The sequence below is a fragment of the Serinus canaria genome, chromosome 4 (assembly GCF_022539315.1).
Source record: "Serinus canaria isolate serCan28SL12 chromosome 4, serCan2020, whole genome shotgun sequence".
NCBI classification, from domain to species: Eukaryota; Metazoa; Chordata; class Aves; order Passeriformes; family Fringillidae; genus Serinus; species Serinus canaria.
The window spans coordinates 760,631-786,071 of NC_066317.1; the positions used below are offsets into that span (position 1 = coordinate 760,631).

The window sequence follows — 25,441 nt, forward strand, 5'->3', positions numbered from 1 at the left end:
GGAGGATGTGGGCTCCTCCGGGACTCCTCTTGTGTCCCCGCTGGGATTCTTCCACACCCTGCCGGGCTGCAGCATCTGGCTGCAGAATACAGCTTAAATGGGTTATTGCAGGGGTGCTGGGAGAAATGTGAGCTGAGCTGTCTTTAAAAAAAACAGACTGGAGTTGCTTACTCTCCACTGCAGTGTCATTGGGTTGGGATGGTGCAGAAGTGATTGCCCCCAGTTTCCTGGTTTTTTTACTTGTGTTTGTTGGCAGTTACCCAGAAAGGTTGGTAAAAGGGTTATTCTTGCACTGCTCATAGACAAGGTGTGGCCGAATCATGGGTCTCTGAAGTTCCTGTTAGCTGCTGTTGGCTCTATCTTGTTGAGGCCGTGTCTTGCCTGTAATACTTCCTGATAAAAGGCAGTTAGGAAGTGACTGAAAAGTAATACAGTTGTATTACTGTAGTTGAGCTGGAATACTGGAATGAAAAAACTGGATCCTGTAGAAGTCCCAAAGCCAGAGTCACCAAAAACTCCTCAGAGGAGCATCCTCCACAGCTACAAGATGTGCTGATCTCCAGAGATCTCCAGAGAAACACAATCCCCTTTGCCAGCGATGAGGGCCTGCAGCATTCAGACCTTGGTGCCTTGAGCTGTGAGGTAAATTGTGCTGGTTCATGTTATCTGGGGCTGAGGGCAAGGGCAGGAGATAATGGTGTCTCAAACTCCACAGGGTCAGCCAGGACCTGGTTTCACTTGCGCCACGAAGTCTTGCCTGTTTCAGATTGTTCAGGAGCACCTTCCATCAGCATCGGAGCTGACCTGACAGCCTGTAGTGCAGGTAAGAGAGGAAACACCAGGCCAGCTGAGGGATGTCACACAGCAGCCACCTGCTAGGTGCTGCAGAGCCCTCTGTCGCACAGCAGCCACCTGCTAGGTGCTGCAGAGCCCTCTGTCACACAGCAGCCACCTGCTGGGTGCTGCAGAGCCCTCTGTCACACAGCAGCCACCCCCTCTGTCGCACAGCAGCCACCTGCTGGGTGCTGCAGAGGCCGTGCCCTTTCCCTGGCAGTGCCCACACTCCTGTACCTTTACAAAGCCCGGTGCTTGTACAGAAGCCTTTGTGGTACAGTGACTGCTGGGCTTTTGCATGTGATGTGGAGAACTCCAGCTTGGAATGGTGATTTCTTGGACATGGTAGAGAAGATAGCAGGCTGCCTGATAATCCTTGGGAAAGCCATTGATGTCTGCTTAAAGCTTGGCTTTTTGCAAAGGGGAAGAGGAGCAGAATAGGAGAAGCCATTGTGCTCTGCCTGGTGTTCCCTGGGCCTGAGCTGAAAGGAGACATCTTGGTAACGGTGCTGCAGCACTTGCTGCTCCCTCAGAAGGAACTGTGGGAAGTGCAGTGTCTGTGTGTAGGAATTAAAGCTGAGAGCAGCTCTTGCAGATGACACACTGTTCCTCTTGGCTGCCTTGTTGCACTGCAGGCTTCATTGCATGTCTGTCCCTAACTCTGGAGTCCCCGAGGGCCCTGAGAGCTGACATTGAGTAGTTAAATCAGAACTGGTACAACGGGGCACCAAGGCCCTGGAGTTGCCTGCCCACATAAGCCAATATAGCCCTGCAGCCCTCACAGCCAGCAAGTCCCAAAGTGCAGCTAAACAAGTGCTGCTCTGGGCAGTGTGTGGTCATCACATTTCTCCTGAGGGACCAAGGACACAAATTTGGCTGTTGTTTGACCTCCTGGCCACCGTGCCCTGCCAGAAGCTGGTAAGGAGTGGATGTGCTTTGCCTGGAGCACATGTGAGGGGGTGTCTGTCTGGGATTGAGTGGGTCATTGTGTGATCAGGACCGAGTCCCCTCACTGGCTCAGGTCTCCTCGAAAGAGAAAACCACGAGCCTGTCAGGGCAGGTGCAGAGCACAGCAGCTCTGCCAGAGCCTCTCCTGGAGCATCGCAGGGGCAGCAAGAGCTGCTGATGTTTCCCGGAGAAGGAGCACTTGGACTTTGCCTGGCATGTCGGCCTCTGCTTGATCTGCTCCTGCAGTCTGCACACAGGCATTGCTGTGCTGGGGGCAGAGGAGGGCCGTCTGTGCCAAGCTGGCTCAGTCCCAGCGTGCTGCAGCAGGCCTCTGACTCCATCGAACTGCTTACCGGAAAGAATAGACTGGAGGTAAGCGTCGACCAAGGTTCGTGTTCCTGTGTAATAAAACATGCTGCAGAAAGGAGCCTCTTCATCTCAGGGGGCTGCACTGTGTGACACCCATGTGTTGCTGCTGGCGTGCAGGCCCACGGAAGGCAGTTCCAGGCAGGAACCGGGCTCATGTGAAATGCGGTTCGGCTGCCCCCGCTCCTTGCCGGGCCTCTGACAGCAGCGGCCGTTCGGGAACGGGGAAGAGCTGGGATCGCTTCTCACCAAGAATGACCAGGGACCAGACCGGGCCGCCACTGTGGGTGAAACGGGTCCCGTTCCGGGAGCGGGCAGCGGGCAGGAAGGAGCCGCGGCAGCGGGGCTCGGGCCCGACTGTGCCCGGCGTGTGAGCCGAGCAGCGAGCGCCAGAGCGAGCGGGCCCCGCTGGAGCTCTGGAAGCGCCGCCGCGGGGCCGCAGCACCGGCTCGGTCCGGCACGGTGCGCTCGGGGGGGCGCTGATGGGGCGGCACCGAGTTCAGCTGAGCCGAGCCCAATCTAACCGAAACCAGCTTACGGGGCAGGGATGGTTTGTTAAGTTAAGGAATATAAACAATAGAGACAGGGAGGGATATGAGAGAAGGAGGGAAGGTGGGATTTAGTGGAGGGTAAAGAGGACCCGAGGTAGTTTTGGGGTAAGAAGTGCAGCGGGCTGAGACAGCACAGGGACGGCAAGAGGGAAACAGAAGCAGGGAAATCAGCAGGGAAAATGCCTTGGTGGAAAAGTCCATCACACGCGCTCATTAATGGGCACGAGAGCAGGAGGCTGCGTTCGACCGAGCTCGATTCGGTTCAGCCCAGATCGTAGGAGTCTCCTCTGTTCGACCCAACTCGTCTGGGTTCGGCAGAGCCGGGCTCGGTTCAACTGAACTCGGAGCCGCTCGCGGAGTTCGGCCGAACCGAGCTGAGAACGGCCGAAGGCAGCCAGCGGCTCCGAGTTCGACCGAACCGAGTAGAGCTGGGCCGAAGGCAGTGAGCCGGCCTGGCCCGGGCACTGCACGGGAAAGCGGCTGCCGCCTCACGTTACACACCGGGCCGCTCACGGCAGGTGCCCCCTTTGCGTCCGGGGCGCCGGGACAGAGAGCGGTGGGAGCGCGGTCCCCGCCTCTCTCCCGGGGCAGCACCGGGCTCGGATTCCAGTACGGAGCCTGGACCGGCGAAGGCGGGACAGCCGCCCAGGTGTTTCGGGGGCGGGGCGGGCCTGGCAGCGAGGCGGTGCCTGTGCGCGGTCCAAGAGCAGCCGCGGGAGTGGCTTCTCCTCTTCTTCGGTTCCACGGCCTGAGCGCAGAGAGCGGCGGCGCGGAGCAGGTGAGCGGCGGCGGGGTCGGGAGCTGGGCCGGGGCAGGGACAGTCCGCGGCCTGAGCCTGCCCGGGCCGGTCAACAAATCGTGGCAAAGCACACGGTTTTGTTGGCGTAGGAGCAGGAAATGTCTCTCCGGGTAGTTTGCTATAGTAAAGGGCATGATTTAGGTGGTGAGCTTTTCAAGAGAAAATTTGAAACGCTTCCTAAAAATCGAGTTAAGAGATGAAAAGCGTCTTAAAAGCAGGGCTGGTTGCAACGCTTTGCAAATGAAGAGATGCTTGATTTGTGGTTGGTGTAAAAATGATACTTTTTTTTTAGAACAGGTCCTTGCTGATCATTTTCTTTAGCTTGAGCAGTATCTTTGAAACCTCTCTTAATATGTAATTATAATTGCTGAAGTAAACCCTAAAATCGAAATGCAATTGAATCAGGGTATTAAAGCCTAGCTAAATTTTCATATTCTTTCATAAAAACTTTCTAAGAGCAAGAAGCAGGAAAAAAAATCTGAAACACACACTCACTGTCCATATATTCTACTTAGAACAGCCATTTGGGGCTGAGCTTTGCCTTATGGTGGTCACCAGCAAACAGGGACAAGTGCGGTTTTATCAAGCTTTTATTTTTTATTTTCTTTTTAGTGAAGGAATTGAAAAGCACATAGTGTGACAAAACATAGAAGATCCATGAAGTGGTCATTCAGTACCAAATGAAAAAGGGTAAGGGGTGGGAGAAGTTACCCAGGAAGTTTTTTCTTCATGTTTTTCTCACTGGCAGCCTAGATTGGAGAGACAAAAGGGAGTATTTAGTAAAATGGCAGCATACTGGCAGTACTTCAGTTATTTGAGCCCTGTGCAGTGGCAGGTGGTGGTTAAAGGGAAACTGGATGCTTTTTGGGGATAAGGAAGTGAAGTGGGTGGAAGGGTGGGCAGGAAGGGGCAGACAGACTGACAGACAAAGATACTTGTGTATTGATGCTGCTACCTACCTTAGGTTAGGCACCAATTCCTAGTATGGCTCTGCTCTGGACTATCAGGGAAGCACCCTGGGAAAAGGAACACAAACAGTTATCATAGAGAAGCAAGGACAAAAGCAGGTTGTGCTTGAGAAGGAGCTGTTAGAAATTTAAACTCATGCCTGAATTATGGGTCAGAGGATAATTCTGACGGTACTTCCTGACCCTAGGATCCATGTGCCCCTGGATGTTGTGTGTCTTCCAGTTTTGTCAAAGTAGGAAAGAAACTTTTGGAACTGATTAGAGACAAAATAATTCTTTCCTAAGGCTTCCCAATATATATAACTATGTAACACTTTGGATATGAATAAAAAAATAATTCAATTAATAAGCACTTTAACATATTAGTAATAGTTCTGTGCCCTGCAGTATATGAGGTTGCTACTGCAAACTTATTGTCATTTATCCTTGTTGGCAATGCCCCGTGGCTCCAGATAAACCTTTTCTGTGACATGATCAGCCTAATTCCCTATAGATCTGTATTTGCTGGGCAGTTCTGAGAACTGATCCAGATGCACTTTTTACTGGTACTCCCAGAGTTATGTAAGGATCTGTAACACAAAACAATGTTTATGTATGCTAGAGATAAAGTTAAATTCTACACATGGATATTTGTCAACTGTGGCTTGTAGATATTTGGCACTTCTGACAAGGCCTGAGAGAACTTAATCAAATCTAGGAGTGAGATGTGCTTTGAGCATGTAGTTTGATTAAATTACCTCCAGACAACTTTTCCATGTGAAATTGTTCAGCAGCTATAATCTGAGCAGCCAAGTTTGAAGAACAACTTTCCAGTGCTCAGTTTCCAGATTCCTGTTTATGGGGTTTGGGGGTTTTTGTTGCTTTGGTGGGTTTTTTTTGTGTGTGTATTTTTGTATTTTTTTTTCTTTTTTTTTTTAAATAAAGGAGATAGAAAGTACCTCTTCTCCAAGACACCCTTCAATATCTGCCTGTTTGCAGCACTTATCCACCATGGCAGTGAAACTCTGACCAATTGTCTTGATTTGTTCTTCTGTCATTTGGGGCTTGCGCTTGACGAGGTTGACGAGCATTCTGAAAAGAAAGCCACAATTACTCATGCCTGCTGTAGGATTCCCACTTTAGAGGACACCATTCCCCCAGGCACAGCTCATTTTAGCAGTTTTTTGTCACACCTAGATGAGCCTGTGCCCACTGGTAACTCCAAACTCCCAGTCTAACAGTTGCAGCTGGGTAAAACCTTAGGGAAATGATCTGTATGTTGCTTTGATTAAGTGCATCTCAGGAGCTGCACTGGCAGTGGGCCTACGTGGAACTGGTCAGTTAAGAGAGGCATTTTAAGTGAAGAAAAAATTCTCTTTTGCCTCTTCCAGACTATGTGATGTTATTTGCTGACCAGCTCAGTGCAAAGACGTAGATGTATGTGGTTTTCTGTGTCACTAGTGAAGCCGCAGTCAGATGACAAAACAGGGTGTAGCTTCCTTCTGTGCTCCCCAAGTGCTGCCCTGCAGGAGCTCCCCTACAAGGTATCTTTGAGCTTACTTCAGCTGCCCTGCTTCGCGCTCAGCCGGGGGAGCAGTGCACAGCTTCTCATCGAAGTTGAACATCATGGGGTCGAATGCTGGCGGCACGTATTTGGTGTCTACGCCCATGGCAGTGAAACACGGTCTCCTGTACGAGTAGAGCTCGTTGCAGCACTGGGAAACCTGCTCGTTGATTGGGGTGCTCTCCTGTCGCTTGCACATGTCTTCAATGATGATGCTCAGCTGAAAAGGTCAGGGCAAACGTTAGTTACATCTTTCCCAAACCACAGCAACTAAGTAATGTATTTGTCACAACAGCTTAGCTGGAGGTGCAAGCTAGTGAATGGAACACCTGCTGGGAAATGGTAGGTGTCTAGAATTTAAAATATATAGGTGTTCCTGGAGTAAGGCATTTCTTCATCTGCAAACATTTGGGGCATTGGGCTACAATCAGTAGGTTGGATGGTTTTAGGACACTGTTTTAGGACATTTCCCAAATGTAAACTGCCACGGTCTCAGGTATGGAGCTCTGGGCAACCTGGTCCAGTGGAAGGTGTCCCTGCTTGTGGCAGGGTGTTGGAACTGGATGATCTTGAAGGTTCCCTCCAACCCAGGCCATTCTATGGGTCTATGATTGCCAGTTTTATGAACTCACTCTTGCTTGCTGAGAGAAAGCCAAGTTTAACTAAAATTCTCACAAGGTACCATCAGCTAGCTATTTAGGCTCTCACATCCATTAAAAAATGAACAGACTTGGAATTCTGTTAGGTAAATGCATAGCAGGGTGTTTATGAAAAAACACTCTGCTATCTCACCAGAATTCAGTGTTTTTGTGAATAGGAAAAATGTCCAAGAGGAGAAGGGAAAAGAATAAATCCCTGTACTCACGTAGTGCTCAGAACAAGACATGCGTTTGTCCTCAGGAAGACTGCAGCACTTTTTGCCAACCCCTGTCATTTTCTTGCCGATTTCAAGCAAGGTCTCAGTTGATACCTGAGGCATTTTCTGGGTGTAGCGGACCAGAAGTCTGACAGAGTCAAATCAAAATGACAGTTAGTAGAGCATTCTTCCAATACAAGCACATCCAGCCCACTGAAGGGAAAAGGGAAGCGAAGAGCAGAACGTTTATCAGGAATTGCTCACCCTTTCAGGAAGTCTGCCTCGCCGTGGGTATTGAACAGCTCACAGTTGGTCTTCACCACATCCTCGGTTTCCTTGACATGCTTGTTCTCTTCCTCTTGCTGCCAACAAGTAGAAATTTATTAGTGATATTAGAGCAGGACTTGCTGCTAACAGTCATACAGATGTAACTTCTGACTTCTCTTAAACCTTATCTACGAAATATTCCTTTTGTGAGATTGATCAGTTCTGTATAGCCAGGATGGTGTAGGCAGGATTTGATTCCCTAGTGGGTCTTAAATTCTAACAGAAATTTCCTTGAGAAAGGCAGCCACATTTTAAAAATTTAATTTAAATTAATTTCCTGTTGGACTTATTTTCTAAGCAGTGGGGGTTTATGTTTATCTGTTTAAATCAAGTAAATATTTCAAATTATTATCAGCCACGAAGGGAACATGTCTTGGCCAAAGCTTTCAGGAACTCAACTTGGCTGTGTTTTGTGTGTGACTGAATTGTGATCAGACCCAAGTTGAGGTGTCTCTGTGTGCTGGCCATGCACACTCCATGAGCAGCCATACTCAATGTAGGCCATGGAGCTCAGAGAATAACTGAGCTATTCATTGTCAGTCTCAGGACAAGCAGAATCACAACTGAGATACAGAGGCATCAGACAGTTGAGTGAGAATAGTCTGAAATAATGGGATGTGACCAATGAAATTACTCTGTCATCTGAGATAACCCTGTATCCCTGCCATAGGCCATGGACTGCTTCATCTCCCACCAGGACATGAACCTCCCCTGGAATCAGTCTCTCCACAAGCTTTCTGTCTGCTCTGCTGGAGGAGCTTCTCCACACAGTTCCCTGATGACAGGTACCAGCCAAGCATTCTAGCCCTCTGCAAAGAAGGCTTTGCACCTACAGCGTTCCCGTAGCACTCAGCAGGGTTGTCTGTCTTGCAGCACTTATCCAGGAGTGATTCATATGCCTTAGTGATCCTCATAACCAGCTGCGTGGAGTACTCGGGGTGTCTTCGTGCATATTCATAAACAAACCTGAAAGGCACAGGAGCAGACAGAGCTCCTGAATAACGTGCTGCTTTCCTCAGCACAGTGCAGTAACAACAGGGACATTTCCTCAGGGGGAAAATGAGCTTGCAAGGCTCTTGCCACTACTTACTCTGACAGGAATGCATCGTGGTTTGCCTCATAGGTTTTACACACTTCCTTATCCTGAATGTATTTTTCAACTAGTGAAGGAAGGTTGTCGGGTTTGTCGTCAAACTCTGTCTCCATGATGCACTTGGTCCTTTCCACAGCTGGCAGCTCGCAGCAGGGCTTGAGTTTACTTGACAAAACATCTTGTTTAGAGCACAAAGAGGCGACGAGCTCTGACTGTAAAATGAACACATGGTATCAGACAAGCTATGAAATAATAATTTAAAGACAGGTTAATTATCTGCTCTCTTGGCTTCAGATTCTTCTCTTTTCACTCAGGTCACCTCTTTACTTAGCACTTTGCTAAAAAATGCTGTCTTCACAGAGAGAAATAACTGGGGCATGCGCAGGGTGAATGGTTCCCTCCCTGATCCTAGACACTGAGAACCCAGACTCTAGAGAGCTACGGCACATCACTGAGTGCTCTGTCACAAGGATGCCTGATGGATCTGGGCAGTCCTGACTGGCAAGATGCCCAGCTCTGATAGAGGACAAACCCCAGAGCCCTGGAACGAGCTGGGTCAACAAGCGTGTCCAAGTTGGAGTCAGCCAGGCAATATTGACATCATCTCACTATTGCAGGGGTTTGTTCATCTGTTCTCTAGCATTCATTGGCACTACAGTAAAGCTGGATTAGTGGCAGTATGCTCGACAGGACAGGAGAAAAAATTGCAGCCTTTTTGCCACTCTTTTTTCCCTATATTTATGATTGGGTTGAAGTGAATAAATACCATCAAACAACCTCCCTGATAAATGTTCTGATTTTGGCCAAACACTCTGGGTAAGTGTAAGCAGTGGCTTCTTGTCCCTGTGATTAGACAGGGCTAGATCCAGAGCTGGGCTGAAACCTACTTCCAGTAAGAGTCAACTGTGCTCATCCTGAGCTTTTCAGTGCTTGAGCCTTCCAGCAGTGCTGAGTAGCCCTTTAAGTTCCCTGGACTGTGAATGTGTAGCTGCACAAATTACTGCCTTTCTAAATATCTTTCAAAGATGTCAACTTTGTTCTAAAATGGTGAGCTCACCCAGTCATCCACGCACTCCACCATGTCCCCCTCGCAGCACTCTCTGTAGACATCCTTCACTTCGTGGACCATCTTCACAAGTTCGGCAAAGGGAGCCTTGGGGTATTTCTGGCTCATACGAACGAGTTTGCTGGGTAGAACAGGAGAAAAAGACCCTTGTTTTAAAGCACTGTAGGGAGCAGAAACCTTGCAAGTCACGAACACATTATAAGGTAGGTCAGGAGTGTTGGAAGAAAATACTCATTCTTCTCATCTAATTCCTGGTGGCTAAAAAAAAGGACATCAACATCTGCCCCAGTAAAGCCAGAAAGGAACAAGTCTGTGGTTTTCCTGTTCTGCCTGAAGTGGAAGAATCACACCCTAGTGTTCCCCATCCCTCTTGAGCACCTGGGAAGTGCTCCAGATTACTTAGCACAGGTAGATACAGTCCTGATTACACCTTTAAATGAAAGCTGACTATGTCTATAAGATAATCCTAGTCAATGTTAGACTGGCCACAGAATGAGAGCACTTCTCTGTGCCCAGACAGGTGATCCAGTTATTAAATTGCAATAACTTTTCTCTATCCTACAATCAAATGTTTTAACAACTGTGATTCTGCCCATCTGACTTTTTGGTTGGCTTAAGGTTCAAACTAGCACCTTCCTGTGCTGATGAGTGATGTGTCCATCACTGAAAGCTGTAGGCACTGGAACGGGGAACAGCTTTGGCAAAAGAGTGGGTTAGGCACACTGTGACCTCTGGTTCTGAGGGACGCTCCAACAGATAATTCTCCATCCTCTGCACTGGTTCCAGAGATGGTTTAATTGCTCTCAACTCTCACAGCTGAGCTTTTCCTAGGTCTCTCACAGGCTGACAAGCCTACATTTCATCCAAAAAAGTGATTGGAACTTACCTTGCTTGGAAAGTCCTCTCACCATACTTGTCAAGGATTCTACATTCGTGCTGCTGCTTCACATCTATCTTCTTGGCTCTTTCCTTGATAACAGCTGCCTGTGGTAACAGGACACACACTGTCACATTACACTGGTTATGTCCCATGGATAGGATTAATCCTGGCCTGCCTCTCCAAGTTGTTCATGTAAAGCTTTGCACCAACTGGAAAATTCTGCCTGTTTCTCACTCTGTTGCTTAGTGTTTATCCACAGAGACTAAGCTGCTGTACCTTTGCATCCAAGCAAGCACCAACGTCACTCTCTGAACAGCAGCTTTTAAGTGCGTTTTCATACTCAGCAGCCAGGCCCAGGATCGCTGGGGCGTGCAGGAAGGGGTTTCTTCTTGCAACAGTGTAGACGAAACTGGAAGGGAAAGGAGAGCGTTACTTCTGTGTTCCAGTGACAGCAGCGAGTGGCCTTAAACCTCTCACAGCTTCTCTACCTTTTTGTCTGGTTTAGGAATCTGCCTCAGAAATCTAGTTTAGTTATCTGCTTTTGAGACATAATGCCTGCTGATGGGAAATGCTCGGCTAAATCTCTCTTTTCCCAAGGCAGGGCTCAGTAACTGTTGGTGAAGGGTGAACTCCTGATGTTATCAGCCATCTGGTTTGGTGTCCATGTGCTTTTAAAAATGTGTGGTCAAATATTTGAAAATTCTGATTTTCAGTGTAAAAAATTCATCTCTGGCCTTTTCACCAAGATTTTATTGCCAGTTTTTATTCTTTTCACTGTTACCTTTCTTCCTTCTTGCCAACTACACAGAGAGTAGTGGGAAGCTGGCGTGACTAAGTTGTTAAATCGATGTTGGAAACCCTGTGAGTTTTCAGCAGGTTTGGGGAAGAAAGGTCACCCAAGGTGTGTAAAATGTGATCCTTAACCCCCGTTTGGAATGCAGAAGCCTGCTCTCGCATGAGGTGAGAACATGTGAGCAGGCTAGGGCAGTACAAGTGGCCATTTCCCTTACTTTCCCAGGAGCTGCACCCGGTGGTCCTTGTACTCATTGCAGATGACATCAGCAGCTGGTCTCTGGTAGGGCTGGATGAAGTCTGGGTGCTGCACTTTGAAGGACAGGAAGCACTGGTTTCTCTCGGGATCAGCCTTACCACAGCAGTCAGCCATGCTGCCGTATGAGTCACGGAGCTTGTCAACTTGGCAGATTTCATCCAGGAAAATGGTGGGCTGTACAGGGAGAGGTGGGGGTCAGAACTAGTGTTAAATATAGACACTGCAATGTATTGTCTGCTTGTCTGCAAAAGAAAAGCCAGGCCGAACAGTAAATACATTTTACTGAATAAGATTTAGACCATAAATCAGTTCCAGTGCTTTACAGAAAAAAGTTAATTATAATTTAAACTACTTGGTGCAATACAGGGATCTCCTTTTACTTATAATCTGACTGAACCGAGTTTTCAGGTGAGTTGAAGCAGGATTTGATGGAAATGTTTAGGGATAACTAATGTCTAACTGAAACTGTTAGATGTCCAGGGATCCTAAATACCTGTGGACTTATTTTGTTACCTGATTTTAGAGGAATTGTTTTAAACCCTCATAAACAAAGTGCCTTCAAGTAGCACACGCACCTTTTCAAGTCACCCCAGTGTGGAAATCCACACACTTGGGTCACTTTAATACCTAGAAGTAGGCCTGTACTTCACAGCTGGGGTTTTGTCCCAAGTGCTAACATTTATCTTCAGGCAATGCTAAGCTCCATGTGCCCAAGTGTGGTATTTGGTCTCCAACACAGGGCTCCATGGATCCTCTAGGCTCTTCCTAAAGGCAGAGGTTTAGAACCTGACAAAGCCAAGGTCTTTGTTTAAGCACTGAAATCTGAGCATTGGCCTGTGACAACAGCCACAGCTGAAAGGTTCGGGTGTAAGTCCTCAAGGAGGGTGATCCTGGCAGAGAGCGAGGACAGAGCGAGATCCTGCACAGAGCGAGGACAAATGCAATAGTGAAGGATTCACTGCCTACCAGTGGTTTTGAGCACTCAGGAGCATCCTCGTTGGCCACACACTTGTGTGCCAAATCAACCACATCCTTCACCAGCTTAGACAGCCCTTCATAGGAACATCTCTGGAGGTACTGGGCAAAGGTGATCATGGCACTGAAACACAAAGCACAGTTTGGAATATGACACTGAGAAACATCTGGCAATACTTTCAAAGGTCTCTGACTTCAACTGGTTTGTTCAAATGACATGCACAAAGGTTAACCAGAATACCATGCAGAGCATAGGGGCAGATCCCACATCTGTCTTGTTCTCTCTTCCTCTCTGAACATGTTTTTAACCTTCCCAATAAGAAAGTTTTCAATATTAAATTATAAACAAACCAGAAGAGACTGTGATTGGAGTTTTCTGTCGCTTTTACCAGCACACTCATAAATGCCATGACCTAAGCTGGATTTGGCCACTGTTAGAAATTATCATCTTCAGGCTGCCTTCTGTCAGCCCTTAGGTGTCTGTCAGGGCCATCTGTCTTTCCCAAAACCAGTTTCAAATGAAGATGTCTGATGTGTCTCAGAAAACCTGTCACAGGTTTGTTTTTTGAGGTTGGTAGTTGGTGTTTTTTTTCTGGCAATGTTGCCAATGCAGCTTAATTTCTCCTAATTCTACGGCTATCAATCCTGTATTCCTCATGCCTACTTTATTTCCAGAGAAGAAACAGAGGCTTTTCCACAAGGTTTGCAAGGAGCTCTTTTCCCAGAGAGTAAGAAAGTCATTGGGACATTTGCAGGTCTTAAAATATTTCTAGGTTTTGCAGTAACAGTAAGGGGCTAAGTCAGTGTTTCAGAGAGGCATACACACTCCCTGTGAGCTCATACCGTGTGTCTTACTTTGCCTTTTTGGTACAATATCAAGAGAGACAAAAAACCAGTTAGAAGGTGGAAGCTGAACGTTCACTTACACTGCCTTAAAGGTCTCTTCCTTCAGGTCGTTGAAGCGGTGGGCGATCGGGCTCTTGTGGTCTAGGGAGGAAAACAGCGGGAGCAGTGATGGCACTGTCACACTGGCTGTGCTGGAGCCTGACCAATGCATCCTGGGCACCGTGGGCCACATCCTCACCATGTTTAGCATTCACCCGACTTTTTAAGAACACCTAAGAACTTACCAACTTTCATTCATTGGTCTGCAGATACCTAACTCTTAGGTGTGCTTGTCTTTTGAGGGAACCCAAGCCTGTGATTGTCATGATCCTAATAGAATATTTACCTCTGTAAGCAGCTACTTAATTCAGATGCCCTAAATGACTGTTGGGACTTTGTGTTTAGGCTCAGCAAAGGTGTCCTTTGGGTAACCACCACCCTCAAGCACTGCAAATAAAGCAGGGCAGCTGCAGCTTGATTAGAGCAAACCTCCTTCTTCTGAGCACTGAGTTATTAACGTGTCAAAAGACAGAACTTCCAAAAGCACAGTGCAGCTGCTTTTTCCATGGTGGGAAGGAGCAGATCCTGACTCATTGACCTCTGTTCATGCACCACACAGGTGTTGCAGAGGTGTGGCACCACACTTGCTCGGTTCACTTGTCCTGACTGTCCTACCCATCTCCCCACTGACTCTTGAGTTTCTTTTCAAGTCAGTCACAGTTTTCTGTTCAATATGGATCAGGCGCCCACAAATTGTGAAATTATATTAAAGACATTAAATTGATAGAAAAGAGTTCCAAGAGAATGAATTAGTCCTTTCTTACCTGCATCTCGTGCAGTTCTTTGCAGATTCCTGGATCTGGCAGAACTCAGGAGAAAAACGAGTGAAATTAATGTGAGCCACTTCATGGTTGCAGATGATGATGTGAGCAAAATTGCTCAAAAATGCTAGGAAGATTGAAAGAAGAGCATTTGCTTATATACCCTTCACTACCTGTGCTTGTAAAATATTAACCCTCGAGCTGGCATTTCTGGATTGCCATTTGGCCTGAGGAAGATTACAAAACTTCAGCTGCCCTTGACAAAAATTTTGATATTAGTTATTTATTCTGTGTTGCTACTCTGGGCTTTTTTGTCCTGAAGAGGTTGAACTTCCCAGCGCCCAAAAAAGATAAAGTTTTGCGTAAATTTTCTTATCAAATGACAAACAAGGAGTTCAAGGCATCAGGCAAAAAAGTCATCAGGGCTAATCCTATAGCTTTTTTTGCTACTATTTGTTCAAAAGCAAAGCATGTTGGTATTGTATAGCAACAGCTCACCCAGAGAGGACTCAGTCCACTTGAAATTAGAGGATTTTGATGGTAAATCACTTGATTGAGATGACATGGCTATTCTAGACACGTGTGGCTGATTTGAGCTCCTGAATTTGTTAGGTCCTGCTCTGGTTTTCCGTGGGTACCACTGTTCACTGATATCCAGAAAACAGCCAAACGCATGGGTAAGCATGTGCGAGGGCTGCCATGTCAGGGTTTTTGCCATTTCTCATTTGTACTGACATCCTCCCGAGAGTCATCTCCTAATTAAACATTGCTCTCATCTCTGAAAAATTTCCCATTGATGGGTCAGTAACTTAGGAGATCAAATACAGGAAAAATGTCCAGTTTGCACAGAGCCCCAGGACATGGAATAAATCAAAATTACTTTTCAGGACACCCAGTGAGATGCTTCAAAAATTCCCAAACAATTACAAGGCTGGATGCTTGCTGAGTGCAAAGTGATGTAGCTTCCCAGCAGGAGATAGTAGGATTTATTTTAATTAATTCATGTCCCCAGTGTGTGGATATCAGCCCACACAACTGGAGGTTGTGTGCTGCCTTGCAGCTCTGCTTTGTGAGCACCCATGGGGTAGAGCCAAGCCTCTGGTCTCCAAACCCTTCCTTAGTCTTTAAGGTTCCCTTTTCTACTCTGGTTTTCTTCCTCAGGTGGGCAGTTTTGCCATGACTCTGTATTATTCCTAATGGGAATAGTAAGAACAATTCCACATTCAGTTTTCTGGAAATTTGACTAAGTAAGTACATGCATAATACTTCCTTTTGTTTCTGAGTGTGAGCTTCTAAAGACATTTGAGATAAAGCAAATGATATGTCTAAGCTCAAAACATTTGCAGGCAGTTTTCATTCAGGAAAATGCCTAGGCAGTGCATCTTGTGTTCCAGAAAGGCTGTTCTTTTCTCCAGGAATAACCACATAAAACTGAGATGAGTTCACAGATTAGTTTGATACAATGAAATTTCTACAGTCTCTGCTGCTCTTGCAAGAAATGTCTGCATTTTCCTGAGTCTGCTCCTGATATTTTTGTAGGTGAAAGGCAGCCTTCTGGTAGTGATTTAAATGAACAAGGCTCTGTTTTGAGAATTAAAAGGTTATTTGGATAACTCTTAGATGAAGGATGGTGCAGGAAAGCCAGGTTGGCAGAAAAGCAATGTTAGAAATGTCATAATGTTAGACATTGGGATTGTTTGTAGCAAAATCCCGCATTTATGGAGAATTCTGGGAATCTGTGAACAATCTGGACCTTTCAGACCTGGGCTGCATTAGCCAAAAAATCTGGGGAAAGAGCTTTGTTAATTCAGTCTGTAATTATTTTACTGACCATACCCCTCTGTCAGAAAAGAGCCATCTCCTTTCAAATCTTAAGAGAGCATTCAGTGGGACAGAAACACATTTAATTATTTTGTGGATAACTATAAGGCAGTAAAAAACTGTGGTATTGGTGAATGATATCTTGGAACAGCTCTTGAGATGCTCTCAGGCTGTCCCAAAGAAGTCTCCAGAAAACTACAGCTAAGGGCTGGGAGGGCAAAGCCAAAATTCAACACCACGATTGCAACGTTGCATCTTGAAAGCTCTCTGGAATTTTCCCTTGCAGCATTGTGCAGTGTTAGCAAGAACACTCCTGGTCCCCTGGAGTTAATATGTAAGTTGGAATACAGGGTCCATGTTTATTTCTAGATATCTTCTGTTGTCTGTCCTTTACTTCATGCCAATGGTTCATATAACTGCTGAGAGCTGAACTCCAATGCTCATGTTTGTTTAACAGTATTAAATAGGATACTGACTTTCTTGTTACTCAATGCTTTCACACTGCATTGATTTCACTCCAACAAAGTTGTCCTAGTATTAGAAAAAGGAATTTATCAATGGCATTCTAGGATGATCCATTTTCACACTCATTTATGTCTAAAGTTACAGGTGATAAATACTTTTATTCCAGGTGTGGGTAACCAAAGGACAATAATTCCAAGAGTAATTGATCTGGAAATAAAAAGGATGCATACTTTTTAAATATTTCATCATACCAGCCTGTGCAAAGTGGAAGAGTAGAAACCAAGTGGACTGAGATGTACTGATACAGAATGAGGCTCTTGAGAAACAAATGTGATGTATGGTGAGAACAGCTGTCAGAGCCCTTTTGGGAAGGAAGTACTATTCAAAGTCATCTCTGAGAACCCAAAGGACATGAAGAAACCCTTTACTTTTATGGCCCTCAATTTTATTTACTGCTGTTTGTGGAACTGGACTATGAGGCACACACCAAACCTACAGACAAAACATTCCTGTGACATTCAAGTAGCTGCAGTGAGTAGCTATTTTTTAATAACTGTAATGATGAGTATATTTCTAAATAAATGTGTCTAGCTCTATATGTCAGTAGCTCTGGACATATGGACAGCGATCAGACATGACTTTTTTTTCCTGCTCTGGTGCAGGATGTTTGCCATTCTTATCACTGATGTCTGACTCCTGTGCAGAGCGAGTCAAACCTCTCAGATGTATGGCTTTTGTTTGAACAGAGATGGACTCATGGATACAGAACAAACATAGACACAAGGGCTTTGAGCACTGTGGCAGAACGGGCAGAGACCTGCTCAGGTGTAGCTAATAGCATTCCCTGTCAGGTGTATCTAGTGAGCATCTCATCAGTGAGTTCTGATACTCAGCTGTTCCTCCTCTGGCATCAGCCACCCACCTGCAGTGTTAGTGAGTTCTTGATCATTCAGATGAGGATTTCTGAATCCACAGCAATGACTGTTCTTGCTGATCCTATGCACTCGATCCCTAGGCCATTCTAGCTCCATCCCTACCCCTTTGTCCCACAAGTCCACAGTCTAGGGATGTAGCTGTTTTCCTTATTAATGACCATTTGCCAACATCATTCTTTGGCAGCAGGAACAAGAACAGCTTTGCTTTGCCTATTAGCCATTCGATTGCCTGAATATATCCAAATGTACGGCCTTCAGTGCTTTTTGAGGGTGTCAATTCTGAGACTTCTCAGGACTGGTCTCTACTTTCCGTGTCCCTAGGACTTCTTGCTCTGCCAGTTCAAGTAGGTATTCCATCAGATAGCTGAGTATTGCTGTCATCTCTTATCCACTTCTAAGGTCCCTCAACAAAAATCAGTGTTATATCTTGGTGTGGGTGTATCTAAATTTTGTATCTAAATACAAAATAGATGCGGGCACGAAATAGCCGAGGTGCAGCATTGCTCTGTTCAGGAAGTCCTTCTCAGGGAGACATTTTTCTTCAGTATGTCTTAGAATGCCTTTGATAATTGTGTCTGGAACTGACATCGTTGCAGTGCTGTGATTGATGTTTGGCTCATGATAGGATGATCGGTGGAGATCTATTTTCTTCCACTTACCTAAGTGCCAGAGACCTTTGGAATCCAGTGCAATCACTTGTGCCCTAGAAGCTTTTTGGCACTCAGTTTCCAATTTCTGTGCTGCTCTGGTATGCTACCTGATGGCCTTTGGCAGGAGAGAGGAGCCATTTAATGTGGTACAGTCAAGAGCCAAAGGTGAAAGCTTCTCTTTGGCAAGAGTTTGTTAATATTTCTTTCCTAAGTTTGATGTGCTTTAGCAATAAAAGATAAAATGAAAACTTTTGAGGAACAGCAGGAAATGTTTGGAGCACCTTTTTGTTTTGAATTTCTTTAGGCCATTGATCCATAACCTTCCATTTTTTTTAAAAATATGGCTACAAACTGTTTTTGTAAGTGTAAGTAGGTGTTTTTTGCTAAAATCGGAAACCAAGCATGTATAAAATCAACTACTGATTTTGGGAGCCACTGGGTTTGCTCTCAACTTGAGGCACTTTAGGAGTTGGAAAAAATCCTCTATGTCTACAGGGGCTGTAGGACTTGTGGAAAATTTTTGCCATTGTGCAGGTGCCCCCAAAATGTTACTGCAACACCTAGCAGTGCTGACACTCTTACTTCCCTCCTTTTCCATTTACTTTCTACTTTTGTAAACTTAGGGTTTTCCCATTCTGGCCTAAAAACTGCCAAGCTGGTAAATATTTTCTCCTTCATGTTCATCTCCATAGAAACAGGATCTGTGTTACTGCTGTAATTGTTCTCCTGTGCTGTTTTTTTTCTCTTAGGCCCTTGGGGTTTTTTGGTTGGTTTCATTCTTGGGAAGATTCTAGTTCATCTCTTTAAGACAACTTGGAAGTGTTCAAGCATTAGGGACATAAAGGGAGTGATTCTTTTCTCAGCCTTTCCTCTGTTCCTGAGCAAACAATTCCTTAAGATAAAGCCCTCACACCTTTGAAAAATTAAAATACAGTCATTTTAAATCAAGTCCTGGAACAAGAATAGCATTTTCCACCTCACAAATCCCCTACCATCTTTGGAATTTCTTTAGCTGCATGTCAGGGCCTCAGGTGGCACCTCAGCAGGAGAAGACAAGTTTATAGAGCCATTTTTAGGTCCTTGTTACTGGAGCAGGCAGGACAAGACATTTTAAAATTTGCTCCTGATATTTAATTCCTGACATAAGAGGGTAGTCCACACCTGCATATTATGGTGCAATTACAAATTCTGAGGCTCCAGAAAGGAAATGTGAATCTTATCCCCACAGGTGAAATCCAAAGACAGGGTGAAATATTTCCACATTCTGCCTTAGCCTGTGAAGCCAAGTTCAGTTAATCAAATCCAAGTACCTGTACTTTTCTGTTCTAAAAATCAATTGTTTTTCAAGCAGCATTCAACCAGACCACATTTATTAGGTGAGCTCTGGCTTGTAGTTCCAGGTTCAGTACTTCCTTCCATGTCAGCCAGATTGGCAATGGTATTACCAGGATGTACTGATCTCTTAGAAGACAACTGGATTTGCAGCAGCAGCAACAAAACACTGTCTTTCTTCAGGTTGCTGTTTTCCTTCCCATGTTCTCCTTTAACTGGATTTGTTGCAATATGACGTGGAATTCTGGAAACCTTGGATTCCCAGTTAAGGAAGTGACTACAAATAGCACAAAACTGAGGAAATATTGCTTGGGGTTTTTGTTTGTTTTTCTTTAGAGTAGTGCTTATAAACTCTGATTTTTGAAGGAGTGAATAATTGGGATTTGAAATTCAGTCTCTCTGACTTAAGGGCCTTCAGGAAGACCTGATTTTAGAAGAAAGGTTCCTCAGTACATTCCCAGAGTCAGAAAAAATTCATCAGAGACCAAAAAACATGATTAAGCTTACAAGTGATCTGTATAGTTCATGTGGTTCTCTTAAATAAGTTATTAAAAGGTTGGTCCATACATCAGAGGAACTAAAGAAATCTATCAGGTGGAACTGTGGCTGTGCAAAGCCCAAATAGCTGTGATGTTTGGTTTGGGTTTTTTTTAAATTTCAACACTAAACTGAATCCTTCTTAAGCCATGCAAAGAAATATTAACAAACTCTTTGCACATGAAGCTTTTGGTGTTGTCTTTTGGATCAATTAGGCAGAGGCTACACTCCCAAGGGCATTCCTCTGGTGCTCTCCAACCCCATGCTGACAGTCCTTGACATTTGCTTTCTGCCCAAAGGCCTTTTTTGCTCAAACCAGCAGCGCTACAGTATTGTCTGTGAGGCATATCCAGAGCCTATCCACAGGTTTCAAAAATAACTCAGGAAATTCAATTATAACAGTTGATGTAGTAGTGCCCTTCTCTGGTACCTTCAGTTTAGTGTGGAGGTGGGATTCTGATTTTCCTCCTTGACTCTGAGTGCTGGAAAACAGAGTGGGTGGCAGGCACTGGAGCTGTTCCCAGTGCAAAGAGGCTTAAGGCTTCCTTTAAAGTCAGTGCAGATGTAGGCAGATGCCTGGCTCCCTGGACTGGCAGATTGGAAGCTGAGCAAATGATGTGTTCAACCTAATTTCTCCCAGTTCCTGCTGGCAGAGAGGGACAGCCTAGTGCTAAGTCAAGACGGAGGGCACTGTTCCTGGTGAGCCCAGGAAGCCTGAAATTGCTGAGAGTCTGTTATGAACACAAGTCTCATGGTTTCTGAGGGCCTGCTGCACCACTGCAGCCTCTTTGCTGTCAGCACGGAGGAGTTTTGGGATGGATCCTCTGACATCCCAGAGTACAAATGTACTTGCCTCACTTGACAGAACTCTCTCAAGTACAGAGCCTGCCCGCCCTGCAGGTTTGTCAGAGCCAATATGGAAATATAACCGGATTTTATGAAAGTTTATCAGTACTCTGATGTTGCCAGTGAAACATTTTGGATTCAGTGAATTTACATTCTTTATTGGTGCTTTTGCCAGTGCTAGGTTATTGGTGGGATGTGATGATCATCAAGGGACTAGTTGGGTCAGTCACAATTAGCCCTTAGTGAAGCTGTCCTGGATCACTTCTCTGTCTTGCATGTGCCTCAGCACTGATTCCATTAGGATCTGCTCCAAGGTCTTCCCCGGTACAGAGGTGAGGCTCACTGGCCTGTAGTTCCATGGGTCTTGCTTTCTACCCCCCTTATAAAAAGTTTCCCTTTTCCCAGTCACTGGGGACTTCACCTGCTGGCTGTGACTGTTCCAAGATGATGGAGAGTGGCTTGGAGACCACATCATCCAGTTCCCCCAGGCCCTTAGGATGTGTGCCATCAGAGACTTGTGGCTCTGGAATGTTCCATGTCATTCCCACTATCCCACTGTCACAAAACAGAAACTCCACTGACATGGGCTTAGGTTATTTTGCCTGTCCACCCACAAGTACAAAACTTGACGCTCGAGCTGGTCATAAAATTCAATCCAGAACAACATAACATTGGAATTGAAAATTGTGTGGGGAAACTGAAACTGAGGCTAGGCTTGCCAAGGAACGTGTTTGTGTTATGTTAGTTGGTTTTCAAAGAAAAGTGAGATTATTTTATTTGGTTCTTTGTTATCAGCTAGGCAACCTATCTCCTTCCTCCTCTGAAAGGAAAATCAGGTTTTCCCTTGCTGCTTTTAGTATATAACTGCACTTTAGGCAGAGACTCCGGTCTCTTGGGCACTGATATTGCTTAAGGACCTTCCTGGCAACTCACTAAGTTTACCAGGTCCTCTCTGCAGGATTTTGAAATATATTCAGCATTGACCTAATTCTGGTCATGTCAAAGTCAGTGCCAAAACTTGCCTGATTTCTCTGGAAAATGAGCTAGATAAAAGGGAGATGATATCTTGGATCTTTCCACGCAGATTTTCAACCCTCCCTACAGTATTTTAAGGAAGTTATTTCACACCAAATCACAGAAATGTTTTTAGATTGGTTAGTGGATGAGGACATGTACCTGCAAAAGCAGGTCCAGCTCAGGTAATACCGAGATTACGCTTCAAATGATATTCAAGTCTAATCTTTTCCTAAACGAGAGCTCTGACAGGGAAAGCTGTGGTGTGTCCTGAATAAACAGGTATCAGCATTCCATAAGAACTAGCCCAATGAAGCATTTTCCAAGCTCTCAGGCAGGAGAAATCTGCCACCTACTGTTAAACAAAACGATTTGCACAAAGAGGCTGTAGACCTCAAAACTGAGGAAAATTTCATGTTCCTGCGGGCAAAGAAAGTGACAATCGTAGAGAATTACCACAATGATGTGTCTAAAAAAGAGATCAGCCCTCACTGGGGTTGGATTAATCATGGAGAGAAAATGGGCTTGTTGAATAGTAATGATGTGTGATTTATTTGGTGCTCTTATTGCAAATTATTTGTGTAATGCTTATGGAGGTAATTTTTTGGAGAGTGTTTGCATTGTCCTTATGGGAGTCCTTCTAAAGTAAAGAAACACATCAGAAATACAGGTTGTGACAAGTTCCTTGAGATATGAGGTACTGCCAGTAAAGCACTCCAAAAATTCTGGACTGCTTTTCTGGCTTGTGACAGCCACTATCTGACCAAGAGGTGCACAGGATTTGGAATTAGGCAACGTAAATGTTACATGTAAAGTGCTTTGCTGAATCTGAGTTTAAAACTCACTGAAATTAAGCAGCATTTAAGAGCTTTGGTCTACACGGGGAGGCTGTAGTGATGTCTGAAGGTAAGCTTGGGACTTTGTATTCAAACTGAGTTCTGAGTTCTGAACAGTTAAGTATTGGAAATTAATATATTGCCCATAATTGAAAATTACACACTTGAGAACACTAAGCTAGGCTTTGCATCAAAATTCATGAATGAAAATAAAAGATCCAGATTTACCTTTCAAGATACTCATAGGCTCACTTGCTGGACAGTTGTAAGTTTGACATTTGACATATTTTCTCATTAAAGAAATATAAGTTAACTCAGAGTCAAAAAGAAAAAAGTAAGAGAATGGCAAGTGACAGAAAGAGAATTCACCCCACCAGCACTTTTTCTCTTTATTGAAAAGGTCCCTTATTGAGGAATACAGAGCTATTGAAGGCAGCTCCTAACTTTGTAACTAGCTAGCAATGAAGTCAGTGGCATTGTGAATGCCATGCACAGACAGAAATGCTTGTTTACCCTGCTGGAAATAAATTACACACAAAAAAATCACTTCATATTTACTCTTGAATAAAAAAAATCAGGACATAGATATTTTAGCATCAAATGCTTTAGTAAAAATTAATTTCCCAAGCATTGGAAAGAATTGAAATCAGACTAGTTTTAGGTGCAGGTGTGCTGCCGGCTTTGAGCTCCACCTGCTGAGTCCAGCTGAAATAACAGAAAGGTTGAGCTCTGCTCTGTGTTTGAAAGCCCTGTCCCAAGGGCCCCTAAAGCAGAGCAGGAGCCCACCACATGTAGCAAATAAGTGAAACAGCACACAGTGAACAAGTGAGGGCAGGTTCTCTTTGAAAACAGAGGCTCCACGGGACCTTGGGGGCTAGGGAATTTTAGACCATCAAAAACTTGTAGGCAGTTTTTCTAGCTCTCATTAGAGCTCTGTAAAAATGCTCTTCCACTTTAAGTGCCTTTCTGAGATACCAAAGGCATTTCTTACACTGCCTTCGCTGAATCCAAGGTCTTACCAAGTTTTACGTAGAGATTCCCACTCCCTTCCTTATCCAGAGATAAAACTACCCTGGGAGAATAAATATTTTCAAGGCACACTCTATATGAGCAGAGAAAAAACAGCCTGAGCTGTGTTGTTCTGTATGCCAGTAGAAAGCTGCTTGCATTGAGGTCTTGCAAGCTGCTCCAGGAGAAGCTGTTTCAAGGACTAATTTCAGAACTAATCAATTGTTGACTTAAAAAACTGGTTACTATAGAAATTATCATTATGGATTGGCTGAACCCAGGCAAAACACAAAGTGTAAGAAATGTTTAACCTTCCAGGTGACTGCTGTGCAGCCCACAGCTGATGCTGCCTTAAATGTCAGCAATCAAGAAATTAAAAAAAAAAACTAACCAGCAAAACAGTGATGCAGCTTTGGCTTGAGAGGTCTCATTTAGAGTTTTGGATTAGAGATCCCTTATACATAAAATACACAAGAAAAATCACTTCATCTTATGATTTGTCTTGTCTTTGGTTTATGTTACCTGTGACCACACCTGAAGAGAACGAGAAAGAATCCGTCCAGAATCTTGTCCAGATGCCCTTTGCCTCTCTTTGCCGTGTTGTTTTTCAGTTTTGTACTCACTAATGATAATAATTTTGAAAGCTTATCAAGAAAATTAGGACCTTAAAGCACACCTTTGAAATAATTTATGCATGTTAAAATGTAAGGCTCACAAAGTACTAATGCATTTTAGGATTTCAAGTGCTTGGGCCATTTCTTAACTAAGGCTCTCAAAGTACTAAATATATTACAGAACAAATGTTTTGTTTTTCACCAGAGCACTTGCAGATTTCTTCAATTGTTGAAAGGTTTTGCTTTCTGTACTTGTTTTTCCTTTCACAGTTCTCCCTGTGAGGAGGTGGTCACAGCTGACACCTCGGAGAACCCGCACCATCGGTACCTGGGCTGGAACACGAATGGTTGGCAGGGCACTCGAGTGGGATATGGCTGTGTGTTTCCAGTGACATGGACCATGGATAAGGACAGCCAAGGGCAAATCACCTGCCTTACTGCACCAAAGAGGCAGAAGTTGGTCCCAACGGGCCTTTCACGCTGCAGGGGTTTGAGTGTCAGCAGTAATGTAAATGCAGTCTGAGTGTTAACAGTAATGTAAATTTACCTTCTCCTGTAACTCTATGCACTTCTCCCGGGCTAGCTCTGCTCCTCTTCACTTCCCCATCTGCCTGGATTGTCTGTGTTTTCTTTACTCATAAGGCCACACCACCTGAGATGCTCACAGGAAACTCGCTGTAATTAAGAAATGCAGATAGTTAATAAATGTAATTTAAAGCAAATGATATGGCTATGTAAAGTCTGTTCTAAGTCATTCTTTTCCATGTGCAATTTACTGGGATTAAAACTGAGTGGTTTAGACAAGGCTAAAAATGTCTGTCACAGAAAACTGCACTTCTCTGAATGCTCAAACATTTGTGTTCTTCTCCTTCGTTCTCCCTTTGCCTTGGACAGCGGGCATTGCAGGCTTGCTGAAGAACTTCAGTTCTGTTCCTTCTATTTAAAATCCATCATGGTGGTCCATTTGTAGTTCATCTTACCTCCCATTTCAGATGGATCTTCCATCTAGGCACCAAGGAGCTCCAGTGAGCCGGTCCCTTTGGGATGTGTGTTGAAACAATACATCTGGGGTTCACAGTTCCCTGAATGATACACATAAAAACATTCCAGCACGTGTAGAAGCTGCAGCAATGGCAAACCTGTACATATCACAGACAACAAAAGCATTCACCAGTCTGAATGGCAGGATTTGGGGTTTGGATTGAAGGTTATTTGGATGATCAACTTGGTATCCTTGTGGAAGTTGTACCAAAAGTTGAAGAAGTTATCAGCTTTTTTCAGTCCCTGTATTAACTGCAAACAAAACTCATGCTTCCTCACCCCATGCTCCCTGACCTTGACAATGACACTGCTTCCAGCAGCTGTACATGAAACTGAAAGCAGATCCATGAGGACAGTTATACCATAGCAGAGGTTTCAA

General features: G+C 44.8%; 1 protein-coding gene and 1 long non-coding RNA gene across 2 annotated transcripts; one reads left to right on the forward strand and one right to left on the reverse strand.

Annotated features, from left to right (window-relative positions):
* Positions 1-4,070: 4,070 nt before the first annotated feature.
* ALB (albumin) lies at positions 4,071-14,117 on the reverse strand. The gene is made up of 15 exons (XM_009098512.4): positions 13,967-14,117; positions 13,184-13,244; positions 12,249-12,381; positions 11,242-11,456; positions 10,508-10,640; positions 10,238-10,335; positions 9,343-9,472; positions 8,283-8,497; positions 8,026-8,158; positions 7,130-7,227; positions 6,875-7,013; positions 6,006-6,229; positions 5,405-5,537; positions 4,458-4,514; positions 4,071-4,247 (listed from the first exon to the last, which is right to left on the reverse strand). The coding sequence occupies exons 1-14, from the start codon at positions 14,049-14,051 to the stop codon at positions 4,464-4,466; spliced, it is 1,848 nt and encodes a 615-aa protein (XP_009096760.1). The 5' UTR covers positions 14,052-14,117; the 3' UTR covers positions 4,071-4,247; positions 4,458-4,463.
* LOC108963370 (uncharacterized) lies at positions 7,234-24,746 on the forward strand. Its single transcript, XR_003946069.2, has 2 exons — positions 7,234-7,977; positions 24,292-24,746. It is a non-coding gene; the product is annotated as an uncharacterized LOC108963370 (long non-coding RNA).
* The last annotated feature ends 695 nt before the right edge of the window (positions 24,747-25,441 follow it).

Coding starts and splice junctions, on each gene's coding strand:
- ALB (XM_009098512.4), bottom strand. CDS start 14,051: ATGAAGTGGCTCACATTAATTTCACTCGTTTTTCTCCTGAGTTCTGCC. Junction 9,473..10,237: donor GAGAGGACTTTCCAAGCAAG/GTAAGTTCCAAT, acceptor TGTTCTACCCAG/CAAACTCGTTCGTATGAGCC. Junction 5,538..6,005: donor CGCGAAGCAGGGCAGCTGAA/GTAAGCTCAAAG, acceptor CTTTCTTTTCAG/AATGCTCGTCAACCTCGTCA.